General features: G+C 37.8%; 1 protein-coding gene across 3 annotated transcripts in view; it reads left to right on the forward strand.

Moving 5' to 3' along the window:
* Positions 1–4,406, forward strand: part of ATP2B1 (ATPase plasma membrane Ca2+ transporting 1) — a 132,280-nt gene extending 127,874 nt beyond the window's left edge. For all 3 annotated transcript variants that reach the window (XM_033866266.2, XM_019952677.3, XM_019952675.3), the window contains one exon: positions 1,143–4,406. In XM_033866266.2, coding sequence (XP_033722157.1) covers positions 1,143–1,454 — 312 coding nt within the window. In that variant the 3' untranslated portion in view covers positions 1,455–4,406. The remainder of the gene's footprint in view (positions 1–1,142) is intronic.
* Positions 4,407–26,143: the final 21,737 nt, after the last annotated feature.

Here is a 26,143-nt window from a genome sequence, read left to right on the forward strand (position 1 = left end):
ATTAATTTTTTCAATGCCATTGTCTTATGAGGTGAATTTAGTGACTTATAAGATGACTTTAGTGATCTTTTTTTTGGAATATCAGTATCAGTTACTTCTGTTAACTATGAGTAAATGATGTCTTCATTGCTAAACAGGATTCATTAGAAAGCAAAGGCAAACACTATTTGAATTGATGTATACTAGATGCTCAGCTATTTGGATTTTGTCTTTTTTTTTAAAAAAAACTATTTACAACACTGGGTTAATGAGACCTAACGTCAGTATGTGCAGGAATGTATTTGAGTCAATTATTTGTTAACCTCTCTTCATCCATACAGCAGACTTCTGAGAAGGAAGGTGAATTGTTGAGCTATATGTTTAAGGGTGAAAACGCTAGAAGACTTTGTGTCTTCTCCTGGGGAAATTTTTCACAGAAGGATCCCAGAGGGCTTTTTGTTTTGTTTTAAATCTGTTCTTTCCAATGAAGTTTAGTATGTAAATTTATTTGTTTTATTATTATAGAGAAAAACACTAACACTTGACTGACAAATGGCATATACTCAAATATTTATAGCTGTTTAATGGCATTTTATAGATATTTATTTGGGTTTTGTCTTTTTATTTTTTAATTAAGGGCATAGTGGGGTAGATGTGAGTTCATTGTGACATTCGGCTTATATTTGCTTGGCTTTTTCATAGTCGGTGACACCCTAATTCCTAGCATGATTAATAGTAACCCTCTGTGCTTGACTTTGTTTAACTTATTTGAATTGTTTTCAAAAATTATAATTTTTTTCATTTAAAAAATTAGCTAAAGCTGTGTATGGTTAATTTTATGTTTGTTTTGTTTGATTTTGTTTTTTTAGGGAAAAAAATCCTATAAAATGGCTATTAAATTCTTAGCCAGTGACAATGAGATTTTCTTAGTATTACTTTGAATTCTACACCTCTTAATTCTTAGAGTATGTGGTTTTGTTGGTCTGTAGTGTCCTACTAAAATATTCATTTTTTTTTACAGTGTATTGCAAGTTCCACTGCATTACATGCAAATATGATTCACTCATACCTAGCTGTTTGTGGATTCAAACTCATAAATGAACCATTTTTAAATTAAGCTAATGACGTACTGATAATCTTTCTGTGTTTTCTGATGTTTACAGATTCGAGTGGTGAATGCATTTCGTAGTTCTTTATATGAAGGGTTAGAAAAACCGGAATCAAGAAGTTCAATTCACAACTTTATGACACATCCTGAGTTTAGGATAGAAGATTCAGAGCCTCATATCCCCCTTATTGATGACACTGATGCTGAAGATGATGCTCCTACAAAACGTAACTCCAGTCCTCCACCCTCTCCTAACAAAAATAACAATGCTGTTGACAGCGGGATTTACCTTACAATAGAAATGAACAAGTCTGCTACCTCTTCATCCCCAGGAAGCCCACTACATAGTTTGGAAACATCACTCTGATTGTAAGCTGAATGTTAACACACTAGCTGCATTGTAAAGAAACAAATTGAAACTGGGTCTTTTCACATATTGTGACGGACAAGATAGTATTCTTGTCTTTGGACTTCAACAGAAGACACACTTGTACGAATGTAGATTTATTTTTTTAAAAAAAAAAAAAGCAAAGCTTTCTGCCAGACTGAGGGTGCTTTTTGGGGGGTGGGAGAAATGAACTGACAGAAACAGTAACTCAGCTTAAGTTGACCTGTGGATCATCAGTAGAACCTAAGAATGGTCCTGAACAGTGTATTAGCAAAGCTTTAGTTTATCTCAATCCTTGATGGGAGAGAGGGAGGAGTAAAGCTGGGCAAGCAAGCAAAGAGCCCTGGATCATTGAATTGATGCTTTAATTTCTGCTGTTGGCTGTTAATAATTTGGATTATTTATGTTTATAAATGATACAGATCTGTTTACAAGGTTTGTAGATACTTTTTTTGTTCCTGTTCATAGATGGGAAGCTTCCTTATAACTGATGCAGAGAAAAATTAGTCCTTCAAATACTGCTGTATTTTCAGGAAAAAAAGGGGGGGGGTGTTTCTATTGAAACTGTACTAAATTTTTGCCTACAATTTACCTTGTTAAATATTGTAGATAAATTGCTAATACTAATAGCCAAATAGATAACACTAATGCTTTGTTTAAAAAAACAAAAAACAAACAAAACAAAACAAAAAAACATGAGCAGTGGTGTTCTAATGAAGTTATGGCATCTGTCCTAATTAGTTTCTTAAATACATTTACTACTTAATGGTTTTGAAACAACTGTTTAATTTTTAAAATTTTTGAAAACTTGCTAATAACCTTTGTTCAGAATTTAGTAGATTGTTTAATGCAGGACATCAACTACATAATGAAAGATGCTTGAAATGCTTTTGTTATTTCAGGCAAATCAAATTAAATCAAACTATCAAACTACAAGAGAACTTTAGTCCTTTTTGTTTTTGTCTAAACATGTTAGTTCAGTGATGTCTTGGTGAGCTGTGAGTGAACTGTATTGATTTTTCTAATAAATCCTTAGAAACCTTCATACAGCATGAGGGCTGTTGGCATTTTGAAAAAGGTTAATAAGTAGAAGCATACATGTTTTCCTTTTGTTTTTGAAACTTGTTTGTAAACATAAATAAATATGCCCTTTTATTAAATAAATACACAGCGATGTTTTTTTAAAAAGAAATTTCAGCTTCTTTACTCAATTCTACATATATGGTGCATCGGTCTGTTCTCTTTAACCACAATTGGAATAAATTTCAAGATGGTAACAGCCCCATGAAGTACCCCCTTTAATTCCTTGGTGGCAGGTCTAACAGAACCAAATTAAGGAAATCATTGCAGTTTGACATGTTCCTCATAGAGTTTAGTTTGCCTAAAATAGTCTCACAGTTTAAAAAAAATAATGACCACCATTGTCTTTGATACATTTGTTTTCATTCTTAAGTGGCCAAATAACAAATTAGGTAAAATGAGATTATGTGAAAAGGTGGGAAAGGTCCTAAAAATATACATATTTAGATGTAATAATTAACCATATGCTGGAATGCCCATCTGTAAGCCAGTTGGAGTCTTTAAGTCTTTTTTTCTTTTGTCTACCTTCTCCCCCTTTTTGCCTCTTGTCTTTACCTTTTAGGAACTGGCATTGTGTTAGGGCCCAGATTGCATCAGATATACAATCCTCAGGCTGACATAAAGTTTACGAGGACTACTACAACATCTGAGAGTGCTGACCCAGCAAAGAAACATTTAGTTGATGGTGCTTGATATTTTTGGTGGGTGGGGGAGAATCTTTTTCTCTCCATCAGTCCTTTGCAGTTAGCCTCTGCAAGACTTAGAAGAACATTGGCTCTGTCAGCATTTGTAACTGTACATTATTCATCAGGTATTTATAGCAAATCATACTGTAAAAAGAGGTAGCATGATATGCTGGAAAGCATACGAGGCTAGGAGTCAGGACCTGGTTTCTAGTCTTGATTTTGCCATTAACGTGCTGCATGACCTTGGGGAAATCATTTACCCTAAATGAGGGTGGTGGACTAGACTATCTTGAAGAACCCTTTCAGCTCTAAAAATTTACCCTATCAACTGGAGAGCCTACAAGGCATAGGGAATAGAGAAAAGGGAAATGTTTTCAGTTTTCTTTTTTATTTTGGTTATGCTTAAATATGAATGTAATTACCAAAAGATTTAGAAATGCATGTGCTTTGGAGGATTTGTATTGAGCTTTTACAGTATTCATTTTTCAACTCAAGGCAATGGCTTTTTACACCAACTCTAATCCATAAACGGGTCTTATTGACATCCATGAAGTAGTAGCAAGACATGCTTAGTGTGTATTTCTCTCTTTGAGACACTGTAATTTCTACCAGAAATTTCCAGAGCATTATGTAAGTGGAAAAAAATGCAAACAAGCTGTTAAAGATCTTGGATCCCATTATATAGTATGTATAGCTGAAATCAGCATCTGTAATTCAATCACGTTTTCTCTTTTATCCTCTAACCAAAAAATTGTTTAATTTTGCATCCCAAATGTTTTTAATCTTTGTATATTTTTTAAAAATCTTTTTCTCCTCATCATTGCCTTTTTTGTGGTTGTAAATAGACTTACTTGCACTTTGAAGATGAGTTACTCCTTGTCATCTTATAAATATGTGATATGGTAATTTTCATAACAGATGTCAGTTTTGAACCAAGAAATGGTGATTTGTTTATAAGCAAAAAAAAAAAAAACTGGCTTCATTTCTGTGAAATTGCTCTTTGAAAATTTCTTTTTACACGTGTAAGCCAACTGAGATACCGTGATGGTGTTGATTTCTTTCAATGATGCTTACCATCTATTTTAGCCACTGAGCCTTTTATTATTTGTCTATTTGTAAAGTTTATTTGTCTTAACTCATTTAATAAATATACTGTTTATCTGTTTCTGAATGGGGACTGAACTTTTTGAATATTTAAATTGATTTGAACATCATATTTGGGAATTCTGTTTTTCTACTTGAAATTTTAAAGACCTAATTGATGAAAATTCTGTAATGTACTTGAAATGTTATGGCTGTGTTCTAATATGCATGATCTTGCCCCTAGAATGAAAGTGGGTGTATTGTCCCTACTCTCCTACCCACTGTCTTCAATCTTTGTAGCACAAGAGATAATTTTTGCAGTCCAGGGGAGAATAATGTTTGGGTTTTAAAAAAGATTAGTTTTTCACATTAAATGTAAGACCTTATTTTTTCATTAACTAATGCAAAGTTGTCAATAGCAATTATCTGAACGTTAGGGTAACAAAATTAATCAAATTGCCCTCAGCTGGTTTTTATAATAAATTATTAACATAAGTTAGCAACTTTGTTGAAATACTGAGAAAACTTTAAATGATTATTAATACCATATTTTTCCATCAGTAAAAATTATTCAGTTAATGAGTATATACAAGTACCATATTTATGACATGAGAGTTGTTTTCTACTGTCAAGTTCGATTGTATATATGTATTATGTATTAGGATTGAATTTTGAATTAATTCCCTTTGTAAAATTAACTGAATAAGAAAGGGAAGTTTCTGTAAGTTTCTGCTTATTGACATTTTTTCTTCCCTGTGTCTTTAGAGAGCTCCTGTCATGTTACAGCTGCCTTTGTTCTTTTAACGTACTCCACTCTTAAGACTCTGACGTCCAAACCCCATATCAACCTGTATCTTTTTAAATTAGTGTTGCACTCATTTGTAGACCAAAAAAACCTTTTAATAGCATAATTATACCACTGAACTAAAAACAATCTTTGAAAGATCCTTGAAAACTTGTCTTTATTTTAGAATAAGCATTATAAAAATACCATAAAGAATGTTTGATGCTGTAATGGGAGTCATGGTTGTATTCCTGTACTTCTCTTATCAGCACATGTCAAAAAGGACATGATCTTTATCCTTATAATGTAACTTCCTTTCAATAGATAGATGATTTTGTCTCTTAAACTCTCGATAGCTTATTTTTGTACTTTCTGTCTTAACTACTTCTTTAACATTTTCCCTGTTTGTTAGAAAAATACTTCAGCTTGCAGACGAATATACTAAATGTAGGCATGTTTAATCTCTATTCTCTGAATTCAGTGTCATTATTGAACATGATAATATTAATGGTTCCAAAGTAGGAAATTAAAGGAAGATATATGAATATGTGTTTATACGGTATCAGTCTTTGCACAACTTTCTTAACCAGCACTGTGTCCTAGGAAAACTAGTTTCCAAATCAGTACTACCCAAATCTGGGTGGGGTGTTCAATGCGGTAAGTTCCCTAAGAATTCTCTTAATTAAATCAGAGTTACAAGGACCACATAACTTCCGAATTACGTTTTAGATAGTTAAATACAGACACTCTCTCCTTACCTATTAAAAGGAATCTTGTCATATCATAAGTTAATATCTATGGAGTACCTGATACATGCTGAGCACTCTGTGTGGATCATGTAAATATTGCTAACAACCCTCTGTACTGCTGCTGCCATTTTACATAGGCAGAGACTGAAGCTTAGAGAGTTTAAGTAACTTGCTCTTGGTCGCATGGTGAGCTGGAATTTACATCAAGGCTGACCTTCTCAAGAACCCCAAGCTGGTAGCTATTGGTTTTTACTGCAGTACTAGCATCTTGTTAACCTGAGTCAGGGCCCAGTGCCTAAAAAGCTTAAATTTTAAGTGTTCCTTTGTTGTTCTTTTCTGACATCAAATGCGTCAGAGATGATCTTAAAGATTCTTCATAACCTTCCTGGGTTATGAAGAGACTGAGGCAAAGAATCACCGATTAAGATGTATAATCCATGCTTTCCTTATAATCAGACCTCCTCTAGCTGAAGAGTGAAAGATAAACTAAGTCTTTTTTTTTTTTTTTTTTTTTTTTTGGCCGTGCCCCACAGCATGTGAGATCTTAGTTCCCTGACCAGGGATCGAACCCGTGTCCCCTGCGGTGGATGTGCGGAGTCTTAACCACTGGACCTCCAGGGAAATCCCAGAACGGTGTTTTTAATAGCATATTTTGGTTAGAAGTTTTCGTTATTCAATACTTTTAAGATAGGTATGTTTATTCAAAGTTTCGTAGTGTTTTTTTTTTACTTGAGAAAATTAAATTTTATTGACGCCAAGGATACTTAGGCCACATCACCAAAAAAAATTTATGGTAATATCAGTAGTGCCTTTTAAATTAAATGACAAATTGTAAGTGTTCAACAACTTATGGTCCCTTTTTCTTGACATATATGATTAAGGATATATCTTTTTATCAAAATGTAAAATACCATCTGACAGAAGTAACAATTATTCTGTTGGCTTTATACATTAAATTAAATCACTGTACTTTAAAAAGTAAATATTTTCCTATTTTTCTTGTGCTAGATCTATATTTATAATATTCAAAAATTGCATAATTCAAAAACTGTAAGTGGATATAACAAAACTGATTTTGAACAGAAAACAATGTTTCTTAAATTTTTTCCAAACATTTCTTAAAAATTCAAATGGCAATAACTCTTTTCTAATCATAATTGTAAAGTTAGGCTATCTGAAAACCTACTGTTACAATTTCTTGTTAGACACATAGTTAGACTTTGTATGTGAAAGGAGTTATATGTATATGCATGGAGTGCTCTTTACAAAAAGGAAGGAATTTTTATAAGGTTGATGCATTTTGAACGAGTATGTATTAATGTTAATAGCCAGAGTTATTCATTTGACAAACCTGTCAGGTTCAGAAGATACCAAATGACCAGGAAAAAGTTTCATAGTATTAGTCTAAAAAGTCATCGCTTTATTTCCTAAATAATTTGTAATGAAAATTTATCACACTAAAGAGATAATAACATTTTGCTTGAAATTTGTGAAACTGAAGAATAGGGTGTTTTATATTTCTTGAAGAATTATTTGGTCCTCCAGCTGTATTTCCCTTGGTGAAAATTCTTAATGTTTTAATATTTAGCCTAAGGGAGTAACCCTATTGCACATTATACTTTAATAATTTTTTAAATAAGAAAATTACAGCCATTATTTCACTACTGTTTTAATACCACTTTATATTAATGTTTATGGTTTGTGAATAGCCAGCCTCCCCATCTGTAAAAATAAGATGCTTGCTGATTTTTATAATCTTTAAGGTAATATTTTATAATTTTTATTATAATTATTTAATTAATATTTATTTAATTAATAATATTAATAAATATTATTTATAATTATTAATATTTTATAATCTTTAAGGTAATAATATTTTTAGGCTCTTGTAAGGCTGCTTTTGAAATCATAAGTATTTAGTCTGAGGCATACCTTAGTGAGTAGCTTGAGACAAATGCAAAAATATTTAAAACGTGAACTCAGGGACACCTGTTATCCGAGGTTAGAAATTTAAATTTAGGCTGTTTTTGATTTATCTAGGATTCTAAATCTTTTAACCATAAGCCTGCTCTTTCAGTTGGCTTCAAATCCTCCAGGAAGGGTAGTCTGTAGTATCTAAAATCTTTCACTTTCTCACTGTTACAGACTTGGGATGGGAAGTAGGTCTCAACGACTGAAGTGTGGTGGTGGAGAGAGTGAATTGTGACGGTGAAGCCACACCACATTTCCTGAGTCCAGGACTCAACTGCTTAAGAACACTACGCTAGTGTCTGTCTCCCCTTTCCTGGTCCCCAAAATGTCTGACTGATAACTGCTTTCCTGCCCTTTATCTACATCTCCTGCTTACCATTTATTCATTCACTCAACAGATATTTGGTACCTGTCATGGGAAATTCATACGGTTCTAGACTTGGGAAAACCAAGCAAGGTCCTTCCTGTGCGGGAGTTTAAGTTGTAGTGGGTGGGAGAGACAGACCTATATGAGGTGGTAACAAATGATGCTGTTACATAGTGTGGTCAGGGAACCCTCTCAGATGAGGTGACATTTGAGCAGAGACCTGAAGGAACTGAAACAGCCAACTTCTTGGTTGTCTGGAAGAGCCTTCCAGCGAGAGGTTCCAGTAGCTGGTGCTTGGCAACTTTGAGGAACCAAAGTGGTTCCTTGGCAACTTTGAGGAACCAAAGTGGAGTGAACCAGTGGGAGAGTGGTAGGATGTAGGCTGAGAGATGCAATGGGGGGCTTGCCTATAAGCCTTGGCAAGAACTTTGGCTCTTAGGCTGACTGAAATGGGAAGCCAGTGGAGGTTTTTGAGCAGAGCGGCAGAGTGTGACCTTTGAAAGGATCATTGGCTGTTCAACACAGAGCGAGAAGTTGGAAGTTAGAAAACCAGTTAGGAAGCTGTTGCCTTTTTCAGATGCATTCCATTCCAGCTTAGCTTTTTCTGCTGCTTTTGTAGCCCCAAAGCTTTCTTCTAGAAGCTTCAAGCTACTAAAGAGTCTTGTGGACCCTTTATTTCTTTATATGTTTTACTTTTATGCTCCATCTAGATGACATAAGCCTGGCGTCATTTTTAGTCAACTCGCAGAACCTAGGTACTTTCCTCATTTGCTTTAGCCTATATGCAGTTTCCCAAATGAATCACAGTACTACGTTTTTACTCGGTGTTGTTCAGCAACATGGTCCCAAATAGAAGATGGTAATTTTTCAGTTCAGTCTCTAAGACTATAAGTGCACCTTCTGCAAACTATCCTTTTTTCTTTTCTTTTTTTTTTTGCTTTGTAAAAGCTCTTTACACCTGCTAATTTTATTTTTTATACCAAGTCTGGCTGTTGGTATACTGATTCTTTCATCATCTCCCGGCTAATTTTCCTGGCTCCATCCTAATGAAGGTACTGCAGTTGGCTGCCTCACTCCTGCTCCATCATTGACTAAGATGGCTTTGCCTCCTTGGCCTTTCACACCTTGGTTCCTAATCCTGAGCCACCTCTACTTACTTCTTGTCCTCAGCTTCAGAGTATACTCACAGTCTTGCTGGTCACCACAGTTCACACTCATTTCCTGGTTTTCCTCACTGATGCTCAAACCAACCTTTAATTTGTCCCTTATTCTTTTAAGGGTCATTCCTCATTGTATTTATTCCAAACCTTTTACATTTTTCTCAGGACAAGGATTCAAGATGTGGTTTGTCTGACTAGAACGTACTTTTCCCATTCTACCTTTCACTGTCAACTAAACCTATATTTTTTTCACACATTTTAGCAGACATCTGCCTCACCTTATATTTCTATTACTGGTTTTTGGTCCAAAGAACATGATTTTACATCCATCTATATTAAACTGTTGCTTTAGTCCATTCATGCCACTTTGACTCCTAATTTTATCATCTACTTTATTCTTAACCCTTCTCAACTTAATGCTGCCCAAGACAAGTGATTAGCTTTTCTTCTACTCCTTTATGGAAACCACTGTTTCACAACAAAACTGAAAGACCTAAGACAGATCTGCCAATAACCCTTTGCCTTACTTTTCAAAACCACTACCAGGTTGATATCAATGCCCTTTTAATCCAGTCACTCAACCAATTAGGGATCACCTAATTAAATGTTCTGTCATCCTACACGCAAATAGCCATCAGATCCAAAAGTAGATGTCTTGTTGAAATACTGTCAACTACGTTTCCTGTTTTGCTACAAATACTTCTTCCTTGGTTTCAAGTACTTTTGTCAGTTTCTTGATTTTCAGTTATTACCCTTGTCTATTCCCTCTTTGCCTTAAGCCCACACACTTAGGTTTCTTAACTGTGTTGTCCACATCCCTGTCCTCTTTTCTTTCCCATCATCAATCTATCCAACACATAACCCAAAATCTTCCTAAATCACCACTTTGCCCACATCATCCCTCCTCTCCTCAAAAAATAGATACGTAAATACCAGAGTTTAAAAAAGAGCACATGTTAAATGGCTCTTTATTTGATCCTAACAACTCTGGCCTCACATGGTTGTCATCTGCCCTCTTTCCACTGCTCTGACCACATTTTCTGTTCGTGTTCTCTTCCTTTCCCTGTGGATTCCTCCTTGAAGCTCCACATTCTTGGCCCCTTTTTTACCGTATACCTCTTCATGGTGCATGTACTGCCCCACCTCCCTCCACCCTCAACACCTCAGGTATATAAGGGAGAAATAGTGAAGAGTGCTTTTTTTAGGGGGAAATCACCTCTGCAGAAGAGGGTGCTGAGGCTTAAAGATCTCTTGAGGTTTAGGGAAAGGTGATGTGATGTTAGAAGAGGATTTGCCTAGAAGTCAGACCTGGGGTTTGGTCCCAGTTCTGCCTTGTGCCAGCTTTTAATACCTTGAGGCTTCATTTTCCTCAACAGAATTGTGACTATTACGATTCTTCCCCAATTTTGGATGTTCAGATGGGCTTGGAAACATGAAAGCACTTTAACAATTATAAAGAGCAATGCAAGATGGTACTATTGACTCAGTAGCAACAGAAACAATTCTGTGAAGAGCTATTCCTGCCTCTCCCTATAAATTTGGTTTAAATAGAAATTTTCAGAGTTGTAAAGTGCCCTTAAATCCCAACTGGTTTATAAACACCCAAGGCTTTGTGAAGAGTACCCTGGAGATTCATCTCACTAGAAATAATAGTGTTTGCTTCCATTTCCTTTTTTTCTGTGCTTTTAGTCACTATAAACATTTTCCCTTTTAAAAAGAAGCAGCTTGCTTGCCTCTTGCACATCTGGAGTATCAGATGAGTGTGCTGGTAACCCACTCAATTTTCTTTTTTTACTATGTTATTTAGCTGAACACCACTGATGGTTTGGGACTGTTACCTAGTTTTAATGGCTTTTTTGATTCTAGTCATGACTATTTCCATAATGGACCATGGGATAAGTCCATATTTCCCAAACTTTGCTGCACATTGGAGTTACCCAGGGAACTTTAAAACATACTGGCCCCAGGCTCCCACCCCCAGGCATTGTGGTAGAGGCTGTGGCCTGGGCTTCAGGATTTTTAAAAACTTTCCAGGTGATTCTATTATGCAGCCAGAGTTTGGGAACTACTGGGTTAAACAGAGGGAAGCATTGAAAACTACAGTGCTGAAACGCAAGAAGGTATAATGAAGAGCATAAAAAGTAATTTTGTAAATTTGCCCTTCAAGATGTTCAGTAGCAGAAGTCCTGTTTCCTTGGACAAAATGCTTTTAAAACATCAGGTTCTCTAGTACTTTAAAAATCAATGTTAAGAGAAAATATACTGTATAGAGGATTATATTTAGGGTTTTTTTTAATTTACTGTGATTAAAAAGTAACCTAAAATACATTTTAGTAAGAAGTTAAAACCTCTTTATCTTATTTGAAAAGCAAATTATGACCAATTTTAAAATAAACTAATTGGTTTTAATGAAAGCAAAATGAAAGGATCTCAAATATCAGGTCATGATATTTTACTTGGTTTTTAAATTCTAGTCTATATTTATAGATGCAATCTCAAAATCAAGCAATATGCTATTTTAGAGTTTTTTCTAGCATATTAACACTTTTTTGCATAGTTAAAAATAAACAACATGTACAGCTTGACAGGCAAATGTCATTTTATGATGAATGTTAAATATATTAAAATATTTATAATACATTATTTAAAAGTATACATCTTTAAAATAAGATTTTAAATAAAACCACTTTATCTTGTACCTGGAAAATATTACTAATTGATTTTTTTCTATTTCTAAGAATGAAAATTAAATTCGTCCAAAAAAATTTGGCTCCAACCATCCATTTAGTTAATCCCTAAAAGACCCCAAAACATTGCCCGGCTGGTGGTCTGTCCTATGCTTGACTATTTTCAGCAACAGTTACAGTGCACACACTAACATTTATTGAGCCCCTACTCTGGGTGACTTGCTTTTCTGTTTTACCTCAGTATGTCATACCTCAGTGTGTCATTACAACTCTATTCCCCTTTTATAGTAATTTAAGACTTGCTTATGGCCACACACCTAGTCAGCATCATGTGGGATTGAATCCAGAACTGTTCAACAACCAAACTCATGACCATTACATCAGATGGTAAAGCCTCTTCAGCTCAGTCCAGTCACTCCAAGGGCTAGAATCAGGATCATATCAAACCAGTTCTTCATGGAGCTTTCAGATACCTAAGGCAGCTTGCATGTCCCCCCAAACTCCATCCCCATCTTCTTTTTTCCATGCTCAGCATCTCCAGTTTCTACAACTGTTCTTCATAGTAGGGTGACTGTATGTCCCAGGTTACCAGGGATAGTCTTTGTGTACAAACCTACCATCCCAATGTGATTATGAAGAACTCTTGTCTTTTACTCTCAAATGTTCTGGACTGAATGATAAAAATTATATATTTTCAAGTTGCCTCGTCATCTTGGTCCCTTTCCTCCAATGTGGTTATATCCTTCTGTGTCTGCAGCTATTATTTTGAAATTGTGGAGTTTGGGATTCTGCTGCTTTGACAAGTGGAAAATGGAGAAAAGATGTGGAGCCACTTTTTGTCGTCTATATAGATGACAAACTCCCAAGTACATCCTGCTGGTAGGGGTAGCTCTCAAAGTTCAGTATGTAAGGCTCAATATATCTCCTAAAGTTTCTAGCTGAGAAGACCACTGTAATCCATTGTGCAATTCTCTACACTGAGCTGTCTGTGTGAAACCTACCTTTCTTCCACCCAAGAGACCAAGGATACAATTTGGCCTGATCTGTGTTTCAGAGGCAAATGCTTAAATATCTTAAAAATTGTGTATATATATATATATATATATATATATATATATATGCTTACCAAAGATACAATTACAAATCAGACATTTCTTTGAGGATAGCATATATAATAAAGTGATTTATGTATAGGCCCTCAATCAATAATTTCAAATGAATGAAGTCAGGTCAGGGTTTTGAAAAAATACTTCCCTGCATGATTTTACTAGCAATTCAAGTGTTTAATAACAAAGGCTTGTTCATGTATATTATACCCCATCTTCATAATAGAACAATGAGCAATCATTAAAAATGTAAAAAAGAAATTTTAAAAATCATATACTTTTTATAGCCAGCTTTTTTCATTCTGTATTATATTGTAAATAATTACATGTCAATACTTTAGACTCAGTTCCTTAAAAAAAAATGAGTTGTGTGACTTAGGACATGTTATTTAGTCTCTGTGAGACTTACTTCATCCTGTACAATTGGGGTAACAGTATATCTACACATCTCTCAGGGTTATTGTGATGATCAAAGGAGATGAAATGTCAGAAAATCCCAGCACAGAGCACAGTCTGTGCTCAAAAAAAAATCTCAGTAAATACTCTGTGGGTTATGATAGTAAGAGCTTTCATTAAAGGGGTATTATTAGCAAATTATTTAATAAGTGCTGATTCCAGTACCATGAGGGAGGCAGAGTAGATCCAATAGTGTAAACTGGTAGCCTGTGAGCTGTATTTGATCCATCGGTGTGTTTTATTTGTCCAGAATGGTAATGGTCGAAAAGGGTTGTTTTTGTTTTTTTAATGTTCTTAATTGATTGCCTGCATTAACAATTAGATTTCACTAAAAACATACAAGCTGTTGGCATCTAACAACATTAGACCCTGATTCCCATATGGTAACAATAGCTTGGTACTTTACCCTCTCTGGTTTGCCACAGTCTCCACCACTCCCTATAGCTCCACACCACTGTTATTTATCAGTATTGGTGACCATTTATTACTGTTTCTCTCAGAGTAAAACTAAGAGGAAAGTGAAATATTTTTATTGCTATCAAGTGTGGAATAATATAAGATTGATAATGATTTACTCTCAAGAAAAGTTCTTCTCACTCTGGTCTTTTTCACTCATATATGTTACCTGCCTGACCACATAGGTGTTTGTGTGGAACCTGTAGCCTCTCATAAAATTCTAGAGCTATAACAAACCAGCACTTTGGACCAGATAATCATCTTTTCTTCATTTTATAGGTGAGTTAAGACCCGTGAGAGATTGTGACATGCCCAAGGTTTTAGTTAGAAACAAATTTGAGGCCGAATCACATATAGAATGTTGTCTCTCTCTATATATAATTTATTAGACTTCTAAAAGTGTTATTATTTTTGTCTTAATTTTTAAATAATGGAAATTAGTGTAAATTAATTCTCTTCAGAGTAAACAAACCCTCCAATACCTCTTCCCTCTACAAAACACATATGTAATTCATGGCTTTTTAAATGCATATTTTTAGCATTTTCTTATAATGTCAAGAAACTTTTTAGTTCAATAAGCTTTAGTTTTGTTGTAATGCTTGTAGCGAATTTTAAAAGACCATTTGAAAAGTACTGTATTTTGCATTAATGGTTTTCCTTTTTTTCAAGAATTGGGAACCTGGTTAGAACTTGTCCTTGAAGGCCATGCAACCTTGAAACATGCATGTGGAGGTAGTTTTGTTGTTTCTCCAAAACATTACTTAATACAAATAACGAACAACTGAATTAAATCATTTTATTTTTATGTTCTTTTTCTTCCCCTCTCCAGTTTCTGGAAAGGGAAACAGCCCAAAGGAGTTGGAAAGCAGATGACATGGGTAATTCACAAGTGGCTCTATACTAAATAAGTGAGGCATTATTAGTATGTATAAAAATATAAAGCTCTTTTGAAATTTATAATGCGACTAATTGAGTTAATTTGAAGATAGAACCAAAGAATTATAGCTAGTAGTTCCATTAAGAAAACAGTGTTTTATGCTTTCCCTTTGGGAACTTTACCTTTTATCATTGGAACTTTATCATTGGACTTGATAGTTTTTTATACGGGAGATTTTGGATTATATTTGTTATGAAACAATCCCAGTTATAAATAGCTTTGGTTTTTATTTCAAAGAGTATTATTATTATTTAATTATAAGAGTAATCTATGCTCATTATTAAATAAGGAAGTTATCTAATGACAAGGAAAACTACCCTTAACCCCATTGCACAGACTTAAAATATGGGTGTGTATATTTAGAAGCTTTTGTTCTGTGAGTTAATACCACAGCTCATGTCTTCAGAACTGTCCACAATGCGAGTTCTGGATATTAAAAAAAAAAAAAAGTTTGATAAGTTTTAGGAATAGCCTAACGCAATCCTCATTGTTGGTAGGGACAAAGGACACCTAAAACAAACAAACCAACCAACCACCTATATGAAGGTTGAAGTCATGGTCTATCCATCTTAGTGACCAGGCCAGTGGAGGGGAAGAGAGCAGAGAAGCTTGGCTCACAATGAGGCTTCTCCTGAGAAAGAAAGACACGAAAGGGAGAAGAGCTGTGAGCTGTGTGGTTAGAGGCCCTGGCAACTATGCAGTCGAGGCCGCCTTTCAAGAGGACTGTAGGGTGAAACAGCGTTATTGCCAGTAGCCTGAGTCACTCTCCTACAGAACCCTCATAAATTGAGGCGAGGACGTACACAGGGAAGCCATTTCTCCATCAGTCAGAGAGGGAGATTAAGGTAGGCTTGTAAGAAGAGGTTCAAATGGCCATAGTCCCAAGGACCAAGTGAGGAAGACCCAAGCAGATGATAATGGGTGAGCAGACCAGAGCAAGACAGCCTTTACAGAAATAAGCATTCTTGTTATGCTCATCACTCGATGTGATGCTTTAAATTCTGGTCCAGAAACCACACTGGGTGTCTATCTTATGCAGGGACTGTTCTTGGCAGAAGGGGTACCAAAACGAAAAAGACACAATCCCCAGTATCTGAGACTGATACAGGAACAATTATGATAAAGTGATAAGTGCAATAACGATGCTAAACAGGGCATGTTGGAGGATTAGCTCCAACAAGGATGGAATCCAGGGTTAAAGAATGCTTATCAGAGAAATCCCCAGGGCAAGAAATTGAGAGATGGATGGGGCTCTGCCAGCCCGGGGAGACAGATGGAGACAGGCTAGACAGAGAAAACAGCTGATGCAGAGCAGCAGGGAGGCAGAGATGTTTTCGTCATGATCTAGGAGCGTATCAGGTAAGCAATAGTTCTGAATCCACTACCCTTTAAGATTAATTGAATGACACATGTTTACAATATAGTACAAATCTCTCTAGAACAGGCTAATGGGAAAGGCTTATCCTGATTAGATTCTTGAAGATGTGGGATTGTACTGCTTTTAAATACATAAAGGCATTCAGATGACAATAACTGTTGGATAATAAGAATTTTGGAAACTAACAATGAATAGCTTATAAATGTGTGCTTCTAACATGTTCTGTCCCAGCATTTAAACCTTTCCCCTTACAGTCTTGATTATGCTATGAATTTGCTAAACTCACCTTCTTTTTGCTTCCATCTAAAGCAAAATAAATCCTGAATCTGAATAATAAATATTTACTATTTTGTGTTTAAAAAAAAAAAAGAAGCGTTTTTTTTGGTTACCAGAAGGACAGTCTACCCTTTAATGAATGGTTTACCTACTAAATATTTTCTTATGGTTGGATTTGGTGACAGAAAGGACAAGAAGGCTTAAAGATAAATATCTTTAAAGTCATACCTTCACTGCCAGTTGTATAACTCCATGTCAAGATCTAACATAATTAGAAAAAATAAATTTTCTGTGTTATGCCAACATAACTAATTCCATGACATTTGAATCATCTCAAAGCTAAAATTGTTTCATGATTTCTTTTATCCAAGCCTTTTAAGTATACAGTACATGTTACTGTGTACTCAGTTTTTTGGAATGTGGAGGCAGCATCTGATTTAATATTTTCTATTTGGGTTGTTTACTTTGTAGTCAAACATTCTTCAAAAACATTTTCATCTCCCCCCCACATTTTCCATCCAAGGCTGTCAGTTCCTATTTAGAAAGGTTAATGGAGATCTGGAGTCTCCAAGCCTCTGATACAGAAGCAGCTCTTGCTGGCCTTTGAATTTGCTGCCAGGTCTGATTCTACATGTAAATATTTGCCTGAGTGGGTTAAATTCTCTTTTTCCACAAGAGTGGGGGAAGTGAGGTTAGCATAATAAAACCTATGAGAAAACTAACTTTCGTTTCTGCATACTTCTTTTAGCTAAATTCTTGGTTGTTGTCAAATTTGCGGATTTCTTCATTACTGCTCTTCATTAAACTTTTAGTCTCCTTTGCAACGGCTGAGCCGACCGGGAGATAATACAGCACATTTGCAGGAGCCCAGGCTGTTTTAATTAACTCCCCTTTAATGTCACAGAGGAGGCTGGGTCGAGTGGGCCCTTTGCCATGACCCTTAGCTCTTGAAAAGTGAGCATCTTCTTAGGAGAGCCAGCTTAAAGCAACTTACTTTGGAATGCTGACATGTTTCTGTTTTACCTCTCCAGAAAGCAGACCCTGCTTTGGAATGTGGTGGAAATAACCACAGAAGAAACCGTCTGTGAGCCGAAGAACTTGCCGCTAACGTTGGCTTTCTGCCACAGCCTCCTGACGGGAAGGAAGAAACCTTGTCTGTTTGCAGCACTTCACTTCCTCTTTCCAGCCAGAGGTCACCCGCCCGATTCAGACAGGAGGAAAGGAGCTGATGGAACCAGCCCCTGTGCTCACTGCCTTTGCCTGCACTCTTCACTGGGAGTACAACGTGAGCCACAAGGGTGATTTTAAATTTTCTAGTAGCCACGTTAAAAAAAGTACAAAGAAGCAGATGAAGTGAATTTTAATAGTATATTTTAACCCAGCACATCTAAAATATTATCATTTCAACGGGCAATCACTAGAAACTTTATTAACAAGATATTTTACTTTTTCAAGCTGAGTCTTCGGTTGCTTATTTTACACTCAGAGCATATCTCAATTCAGATATTCACTTTCCCTTGGAAAAAGATGTTCGGTTATTTCGATTTCATAAAATTAACAGCTGAAATGACAGATTCACAAGTTGTTCCGAGCATACTAAAAATTGTTTTCCGATAACTGAACCAAGTATCAGTTTTTAAAAATTAATTGAAATTGAAGTATTCCATTTCTCAGGTGCACTAGCCCACATTTCAAGGGCTCGATAGCCACATGTGGCTGGTGACTTCCACACTGACAGCACAGAATTACAACCTTGCTACTGAAAGTGTGGTCCACACACCAGCATTACCTGGGATTGGGAATGGGATTTTATTGGAATCTCGGACCTCAGCCCTGACCTACTGAATCAGAATCTACAGTTAACAAGACTTCCTGGTGATTCATATGTACAGTATAGTTCGGGAAGCACTAATCTATTTAAGACACCAGGAAAACTGGTATTATTGCATCTATTTTATAGATGAGTATACTGAGGCTCAGAGAGGTTGAATAATGTGTCTGAAATCACAGAGCTAATAAGTGTAGGAGCTAAAATTCAAACAACTCAAATCTTGCCCATTTTTAAGCCCACACTCTTTATAATATTTATCACTCAAAGCATGGAACATGTTATTAATGATATGAAAGTTAATTTTAAGTGGTACCCAGAGAGCACTTCAGAAAGCACTAAATACAAAGTTTGAAGATTTGACCCTTTCCTGTCCTCTTTTAAGTTTTTTAATAAGGTCAAAGATAAAGTCTCTGATTGGTGCCATTATGTTTTCAGTACCTAACGTTTGCTGTAAGTGGGCCATAGCCTCAGAACTTTCAGTAAAGTATGTAGCTAGATCTTTGTAGCTTTGTCTCCTTTCATTGTATTTATTCTTACTTTTACCGTCTATTTATGACAAATGATGCTGGCTCTCCGTTTACAGCAGTGATACATAGAGTAGATGTATTTATGTAAGAGAGTAGTTATAAATGTGAGTGTAGACAGGGCACAGCTATGGCCACATGGGGAAGGAGGCATATGGGAGTTACAAGGTGTGCGAAACACTCAGTGCCAGCAGCAGTTCAAGCCCTAGAGACGACTGGGAAGCACAAAAATATTGTGTTTTTGTTGCAGGTGCCCCATCAAAGCACTTAACAATTGTTGTAGATTCTTTGCGCCTGTGATGGATGTAATTGTATTTGGTTGGTTGGTTGTTTGGTTGCCCAGCATTTCCTACCTCCTGGCACAGAAAACAAAAGGTCCTCCTTTTGACCTCCTCAATCCGACAGCAAAGCTGTGGCGCCTCCAATTAGATGCTTCTGTTCCTGGATTTACATAAAGCATGTGCTGTGGAGAAGCAAGGGCAGTGGCTACACTAATGGTCGTGGTGGCAGCGATTTCCACGGCAGGATCCATCAGGGGCAGCAGGAATGCCAGACCAGGCTCTGACCTGATTCAGGGGCCCAGGCTCCCTTAGCAACGTTCCATTTTCTATGTGGATTGCTCTCCAGGTTTCCTACGGTATCTGCGGCTTCGGCAGCGTCATTCCAAAACTGCCTCTTCCCTTTGTGGTAACCACAGTTGGTTTCTGTCTTTTGCAAATAAAAACCCTGACTGTTAGAATGGGATTATTTGATTGTCTGTCAAACCCACTAGATTACTAGTTCCCAGGAGAGTGGAGTCTGTAACTGCTTGTTCACATGGCATAATGTCCCAGGGCCTGTCCCGGTTTCAAACAAAGTTGGTGCTTAATAGTTACTTGATGAGTGAATGAATGAGTGTTAAGCATAGAGGAGATACCAATAACCAACGTTGAAAAGTCATGCTTTTACTTTCTCAAAACGCAATAAATGTATTCTATGATTTAAGAGAATCTATGAAACTTAAACTTCAAAGATAAATTAGTAATTACATCTAAATGGAAAGAACTCTTTATTTCCAAACTGACACACCCAAGATTCCCTCTCTGATTTTTCCAGTGTTAAGTTTTGTTTTGTAACTATAAACTCTTAGGGGAGCTTAGAGCATAAAGGTAAAAGTTAATTTTTGTGCAATGAATATACAACGCTTTCAAAATGAAAGGAAATAAAGTATTTGAAAAATGACATATTCGGAACCATTGGCAACCCGACATGTCTCAACCATGAAGATCACACGTGTCTGAACTAGAAACATCAATCACAGAATTTTCAGAAATGAGTATGTGGCATGCTAAATTGCAAAGCTGTGTCAAAAGCAGTTTACCAACATTATTAAGCTTCACAACAACCAAGGAGTTACCTATTTTGGGGGCCCTTTTCCAGATGAGGAAACTGAGACACAGCAGAGAAACTAATTTGCCTAAGGTCAAGGAGCTAATGATAACTGCACAGCTAGGGAGTTAGGATTTAAACTCCAGCCTGACTGCAAAGCTTAAGATTTTAAGCACCATGCTATACTTGTCGCCTGAGAGATTTGTGGCATATATTTGTAATAAAGACCCTTGACTCCATTGTTAATGCTTGACAGCTGGCAGCTTTTAGGTCCCCCTTCTTTTTTGTGCTCCACATCTGGGCAAGCCTATATGGAAGCTGATACCTTCCCTCTCTTTGTGCCAGCGAGGAAGTTCACTTCACTCCAACCCTAGCTACTAATCACACACGCAAGAGCCACTCACCCCTTCCTTCTCTCCAGTCATTTTGAGCCCACCTTGGGTGACTGCCCTGTTCTCCCAGAAAGCCTCAGTGTATGAGTAATAAACCTCTTCATAGTTTCTTGTTCATGTGGCATCACCCGTCTCAATATCTGAACAAATTTGGAGGCAAGGGGCTGCTGATCCCACCCTCCGTGAGACAACCTTGGGACAGTATTCCATGTCAGCATTGTGGCATATGAAGACAGAAGCCTTCAGTGAAGACTGCTATAAGAAAAAAGATGCTATGAAACTCATTACTGCATTGGCTGCGCAAAGAACATTTATTATCTTGTCTAATTTTTGTGAATACTGTTGACAAGGAGGGACGTTCCTTCTTTTTTCCCCACTCCAACGTTGTCCGTTTTGCCCTAAGAAATTTTCCAGCTCAGGGAAGTAAGAATTGATTATCTAACTGGTATATTCATAAAACTGAATTTTATTAGTGACCAGGATAACTCTGTGTACAAATTAGCACTCAGATCTGACCCTCTTCTGTCTGTTGCCACTAAAACATTCAATTCGGTGACTGAAGACCCTACAATTTACATTGTCTTGCATCCCCTGGACGTGTCCTCACTATCCTCCCTCCTCAGCTTAAATTGCATAGTCGGTCACTGTGCTCACTCCTTGCCTACACCCCCATCTCCATCACCATCTCTCCTTTCATCATACCCTGGTTAAATCCACCTCTCTGCCTACTCAGCACCTGCCCTTGAAGGTGGTTAGAGAAAACAGAGCCATGGTGACGGACCTCACTGCAAACTTAAGACAGCAGCCCTCAGGTGGCCCCGTAATGCTGCCAGGAGTCCATGCTGCATGCCCTCGGCCCTTCTCCACTGGTTCCTCTTTCCCCAAACCTCTAACTCACCCTCCACATTCTCACTCTCGGCTGATGACCTTGCATCCTGCTTCACTGGGAAACTGAACCAAACAGAAGAGAATCCCATTGAGCCCCAGTACCGCATGGACTTGCCAAATGCCGCACCCACACACGCCGACCCTCTGCCTGGCATCAGAGGAATTCTATGTGCTCCTCAGCCCCACGGGCGCCAGTCCCCTCACCTGCGCGAGGACATTGCCTCAGCAATTTGCCGTGTCTCATCAGCCTTTTACTTTTTGCTGCCTATTCCCAGGCATGTAAGCTGACTCCTGAACTCATTTCCCCATACTAGTCACCACACTATTCTTTTACTCCTTTTTACAGCAAAATTTCTCCAAGAGATATCTCTACCCAATTCCTCTCCTCACATCCTCTTTTAACATCACTACACTCAGCCTTTCAGCCCTGTGATTCCATGCTGCTCTTGCCATGAAAATTCAATGTCCTCCATGCTGTTTAATCCCATGTTCAGATCCTGGATCCTCATCTTACTAAACCAAGTGACACCATTTGACAGTTGATGACTCTTTCCTCCAGGACACACTTTCTTCGCTTGCTTCCCAGACACCACACACTCTTGGTTTTGATTGTATTTCACTGGTTACTCCCTCTCGGTCTCTTTTAATGGTTTCTTCATCTTAACGTTGGACCGCCCCAGGGACCAGTCCTTGATTCTCTACCTTTACTCACTTCTTTGGTGATCTCATTATGACCTGGAATACAAATCTATATGCAGTCATATGCAAATGTGTATTTCCAGCCCAGACTCCTTTCCTGAACTCCAGGTTTGTGTACCCAAGGCTTATTTGACATCTCTACTTGGATGTCTAATAGACATCCGGAAATCAACATTTCCCCAAAAAAGCTCCTGATCTGTCCCCCATCCATAGTCATCTCAATTGATGGCAGCTTCATCCTTACAGTTTCTCAGGCCAAACTTTGAAATCATTTTTGATTTTCCTCTTTCTCTTATGCCCCATCTGAATCCAGCAGGAAGTTCTGTTAGCTTTACCTTGGAAAGATGTTCAGAACCCAAGCCCTTACACCACCTCCACTGCTATTGCCCTAGCCTGACACCATCACCTCTGTATAGATCACTGTGGTAGCATCCTGACTGCTCTGCCCTTTTCCCCTGAAGTCAATTCTTGATGGAGTAACCATCATGAGTGTTTTAAATATAAGTCAGACGATGTTGTCACTCTGAACCCTGCAATGGCTGCTTACTCACATCCCCACAATATCCTCCAGGCCCTCTATAATCTGTCCTCTCCATCCTCCCTTTACCTCTCCAGCCTCATCCTCTCTGACTGTCCTCATCACCCCTTCTCCAGAAGCTACCATGGGCCTTTGCTGTTCCTTCAAAACACCAGGTGTGGTCTCCTTGTAAGCCTTTGCATTAATTGTTGCCTCTGTCTGGAACACTCCTCCCACAGACAGCCACATGGCTGACTTCCTCACCCCCTCTGAGTCTGTGATACCCTGACCACCTGCAACAGCTTGAATTTTCCAAATATGGCCATGACAATATCTCATCCTGAGACTCTTTTTACAATGTCACCTTTCCACTCTCCCAACTAAGATATGATGTCTGTGTTCCTTCCCCTTTGAACCTGGATGAAACTTTGTGACTCTCTCAGCTAGCAGAGAGATTTTACGTGACTTGAGGCTCGGTCATAAAAGGCAATGCAATACCATTCCCCAGTGAAAGGACCAAGGCTTCTTATAGAAATTAGAGTGTATGGTAGGGAAAATACAAGTGATTCTGGAAACATCTTATAGCACTAGAATGTAAAGAAGTGCTAAAAAACATTAAAGAATGGGAGCATGTCAAAGGGACACAAGAGCCAAACTAAAGGACCCCCCAAGGCCCAAAGCTGGAGCAATGTGGGCAATAAAATAATGTAGTATTGTAGTAGTATAACCCAAAGTATAAAATAAATATATGTGAGTTCACACTGATATAAATAAATAAGTGAGGGAGGAGAGACAGACATTCCAAACAGAAGAATTCCAAATGATCCATGTAGATACTACCCCTCCAGGAGATGGAGTTTAGCCTCACTCTCCCTTTTGAGCGTGGGTTAGACTTAGTGACTTGCTTCCTAAGAATCCAATATGGGGGAAAAATAGCAACTCTACAGTGGAAAAACATAGCAAACATGACCTTAACCAGGTGATCAAAATTAATATCACTAGTGATATCACATGGATATCTTGTACCTCCACGTGGGAAAGGCACTCCTTTTGTGGTATTCTTTCCAAAAATCCATCCCCCTCAGTCTAGTTATGAGAAAAACATCAGATGAATCCAACTTGAGGGGCATTCTACAAAGTAACTGACTGGTACCCCTCAAAACTGTCATAGACCTGAGGAAACTAAGGAGACATGAAAATAAATGCAAAGTGGGATCATGGATTAGATCCTGGAACAGAAAAATAAGAGGACATTAATGAAAAAACTAATGAAATCCTAATAAAGAGAGTTTAATGAATAGTTATGAGTGAATGTTAATTTCTTAATTTTGACAAATGTACCATGAGGGAAGATGGTTCAGCGGAAACTGAACCTGGGTTAGGGATGTACAGAAACTCTGTACTCTGTGTGCAACTTTTGTGTAAGTCTAAAATTATTCTGAAATAAATTTTATTTAAAAATAAAGAGGCAGGACTTCCCTGGTGGTGCAGTGGTTAAGAATCCGCCTGCCAATGCAGGGGACAAGGGTTTGATCCCTGCTCCGGGAATATCCCACATGCTCAGAGCAACTAAGCCTGTGCGCCACAACTACTGAGCCTGCACTCTGGAGCCTGCGTGCCGCAACTACTGAGGCCATGTGCTGCAACTACTGAAGCCCGAGCGCCTAGAGCCCGTGCTCCACAACAAGAGAAGCCACCGCAATGAGAAGCCCGCGCACTACATTGAAGAGTAGCCTCCTCTCGGTGCACCTAGAGAAAGCCCACGTGCAGCAATGAAGACCCAACACAGGCAAAAAATAAATTAATTAATTAATTAAATAAATAAAAATTAAAAAAAAATAAAAGTAAAGAGGCAATATAGCCTCACCTAGGCCTCTTTTTCCCCTTCTCTCTCTCTGTCTCCCTACCCTCACACCCCTTGCTCTTCATTCCAGATGTCAAGCTGTGAGAACATCCAGTGTACATGGAGGCACCTGGTGCAGACGTTCCAGCCAACAGTCCTAGGGGCAGTTTCAAATGCTGGCCAACATTAAACACCAGACAGAAGTGTGAGGAAGCCACTGAGAGGATCTCAGCGCCAGCCACCACCTGACTGCACCTGTGTGAGATGCTGTGAATGAGAATGCCTAGGTGAGCTGCATCTCCCTCAGAACCATGGGAGACAATGGTCATGAGAGACTGTGACTGTTTATGCCAGTAAGTTTGGGGTGCTTTGTTATCATCATCCTCCTTCCTGGGTAAGTTATGCCCTGTTCTCTCTCCTTCTCCATGTAGCAGAAGAGGCAAGCAGACTCAGAAAATTGGGGGGGACCTGATCCCCCTTTACAGGCACACCTACATGTGCATTTCCAGAAGGAGACAGGAGATCTGACTTCTGCTTCAAGCCTTAACCTCATGCCAAAGGTGGTTATTACCAGGCAGCCTTGGCTTGGGAAAATAGTGAGTGGTTGAGCATCTATTAATCAAGCAGAAATATGATTCCCATTATTCTCTGTGTATATTATTATTATTCTCTGTGTATACAAGGTCCTGAAGAATGAGCTCCAAGACAGTACGTATTGAAAAGGTAGGATCCCAGCATATCTGAGTGGTTGTATAATACACAAAAAATCCTCACCCTTTACAACGTAGAGGAAAGTATCTCCCTGGTGTCTTTTTTTTTTTTTCTTAACATCTTTATTGGAGTATAATTGCCTTACAATGTTGTGCTAGTTTCTGCTGTATAACAAAGTGAATCAGCTATATGTATACATATATCCCCTTATCCCATCCCTCTTGCGTCTCTCTCCCACCCTCCCTATCCCACCATTCCAGGTGGTTACAAAGCACCGAGTTGATCTCCCTGTGCTATGCAGCAGCTTCCCACTAGCTATTTTACATTTGGTATTGTATATATGTCCATGCCACTCTCTCACTTCGTCCTAGCTTACCCTTCCCTCTCCCCGTGTCCTCAAGACCATTCTCTACGTCTGCATCTCTATTCCTGTCCTGCCCCTAGGTTCTTCAGAACCATTTTTTTTAGATTCCATATATATGTGTTAGCATATGGTATTTGTTTTTCTCTTTCTGACTTACTTTACTCTGTATGACAGACTCTAGGTCCATCCACCTCACTACAAATAACTCAGTTTTGTTTCTTTTTATGCCTGAGTAATATTCCAATGTATATATGTGCCACATCTTCTTTATCCATTCATCTATTGATGGACACTTACATTGCTTCCATGTCCTAGCTATTGTAAATAGAGCTGCAATGAACATTGTGATACATGA

The sequence above is a fragment of the Tursiops truncatus genome, chromosome 11, assembly GCF_011762595.2.
Source record: "Tursiops truncatus isolate mTurTru1 chromosome 11, mTurTru1.mat.Y, whole genome shotgun sequence".
Lineage (NCBI taxonomy): Eukaryota > Metazoa > Chordata > Mammalia > Artiodactyla > Delphinidae > Tursiops > Tursiops truncatus.